Below are 1,843 nucleotides of genomic sequence, written 5' to 3' on the forward strand. Positions count from 1 at the left end.
ACCTCTGAACTCTTCAGGGTTTCCTGAATTCAGATTTATTTTTTTATTTTAGATTCCAAATTACTTTTTATTTAGATTACTGTTGAAGCTAAATTATGCTATAGGCGGTAAGGTGCAAAAGTACCAGGGATACAGTCTTTACTCCTTCAAGGAGCTTTCGATTTTGTGAGAAGTGTGAGTGTTAGCAAAGCAGAGAATGTCTTGGTAATATGAATACTTAAAGTTCTCAATTTTGGCCCAGGGCCCTTTAAAATGGTACATTAAACATTTTTTAACCCTTTCGTGTCATTAATAGGTAATAGCTAAGAGAAAAGAGGATTCTGGAAAGATAAAACTTTTGCTTCACTGGATGCCTGAAGACATGTAAGTATTTGAAATAATATATACTTAATAGATGAATCTAGTATTTTTTAATCATTTTATTGGGGGCTCATACAGTTCTTATCACAATCCATCCATCCATCCATTATGTCAAGCACATCTGTACATTTGTTGCCATCATCATTCTCAAAACATTTGCTTTCTACTGGAACCCTTGGTATCAGCTCCTCATTTTTTCACCTCGCTCCCCCTTCCCCCCTCCCTCATGAACCCTTGATAATTTATAAATTATTATTTTGTTATATTTTGCCCTGTCCGACGTCTCCCTTCACCCACTTTTCTGTTGTCCGTCCCCCCAGGGAGGAGGTCCCATGTAGATCCTTGTAATCGGTTCCCATCAAACCACTTTCTTAGGAAATTCTAGTTACAAAAATAAACATGTGCGAGCGAGATGGCTTATTTTTTAAATAGGAAAAAAAAGTGTTTTCATGGCTTCTCCAGAAGAGGTCAGCAGAATCCTAGTAACCAGTTAACATATATACTTGAGTATAAACGGAATTTTTCAGCACATTTTTATGCAGTTTTTGTGGTAAAATTGGGTGCTTCCGTAGATATTCGGTTGGCTTGTACTTTAGTATATATGGTACTAGCTTGCTTACTGTTGATTTACATTGTTTCTATAGCTTATGTTGTTTTTCTCTAGTTACTTTGATTTAGCATCTCCAGATCTGATTTTGGGATTATATTAAATCTCAATGCAGTCTGGGATTCAAAATTTAATTTAAAAAATGGTTTTTAATAAATGTTTAAAATGAGGATTGAGAATACTTTGCTTTTGTTTAGAATGCTGATTTCGTTATAGGAGAGTGGCATTAATTTTGTTTTGCTGCTGTGTGCAGTGTGTGTTACATAGTCATTCTTTTTCTAGAACATGAATACCCACTCGCAATACCAGAGAGCTTGGAAAGTGTTGCTTGAGCTGTAATTTGTTGGTCAGATAGGAAAGGTTCTTTTATGTATTTCTTAATTTAGAAAACAATTTTCAGTATGTGGCCGGAAGAGTTCAAGGCAAAAAGTAAAACAAAATGAGGTTGGAAGACCAGGTTATGAAGATTTTGTGCATCATACTAAGAATATTCCTGCCCTAAAAGCTTAAGTGAACCTTTTAAGAGTCTTAGTTGGGGATGTGATTTTAAATTTGGTGACTAGATAATTTGGGTACTGAATAGAGATTAACTTTGAGGACTAGGAGAGGTCCGGAAGATTTTAAAGGCCTGAACTGGATGGAAATATTACTCTATGACAAACTGGTTAGTAAATCTGTGTGCATGGATGTCTGGTTTTGTTTTTCAGCTGTTACTATAATTTTTTTTTCTTTTTTAACATTTTATTAGGGGCTCATACAACTGTTATCCCAATCCATAAACACATCAATTGTGTAAAGCGCATTTGTACATCGTTTCTCAAAACATTTTCTCTCCATTTAAACCCCCGACGTTAGGTTCTCAGGTTCTCAATTTTC

At 35.2% G+C, this 1,843-nt stretch overlaps 1 protein-coding gene across 1 annotated transcript in view; it reads left to right on the forward strand.

The window, feature by feature from the left end:
- The window catches only part of AEBP2 (AE binding protein 2), an 85,158-nt gene that overhangs the window by 75,085 nt on the left and 8,230 nt on the right, over positions 1-1,843 (forward strand). The window contains exon 8 of the mRNA XM_004713783.3: positions 296-363. Coding sequence (XP_004713840.2) covers positions 296-363 — 68 coding nt within the window. The remainder of the gene's footprint in view (positions 1-295; positions 364-1,843) is intronic.

The sequence above is a fragment of the Echinops telfairi genome, unplaced genomic scaffold (assembly GCF_000313985.2).
Source record: "Echinops telfairi isolate 266 unplaced genomic scaffold, ASM31398v2 ScPeMD7_21;HRSCAF=78, whole genome shotgun sequence".
Taxonomy (NCBI): Eukaryota; Metazoa; Chordata; class Mammalia; order Afrosoricida; family Tenrecidae; genus Echinops; species Echinops telfairi.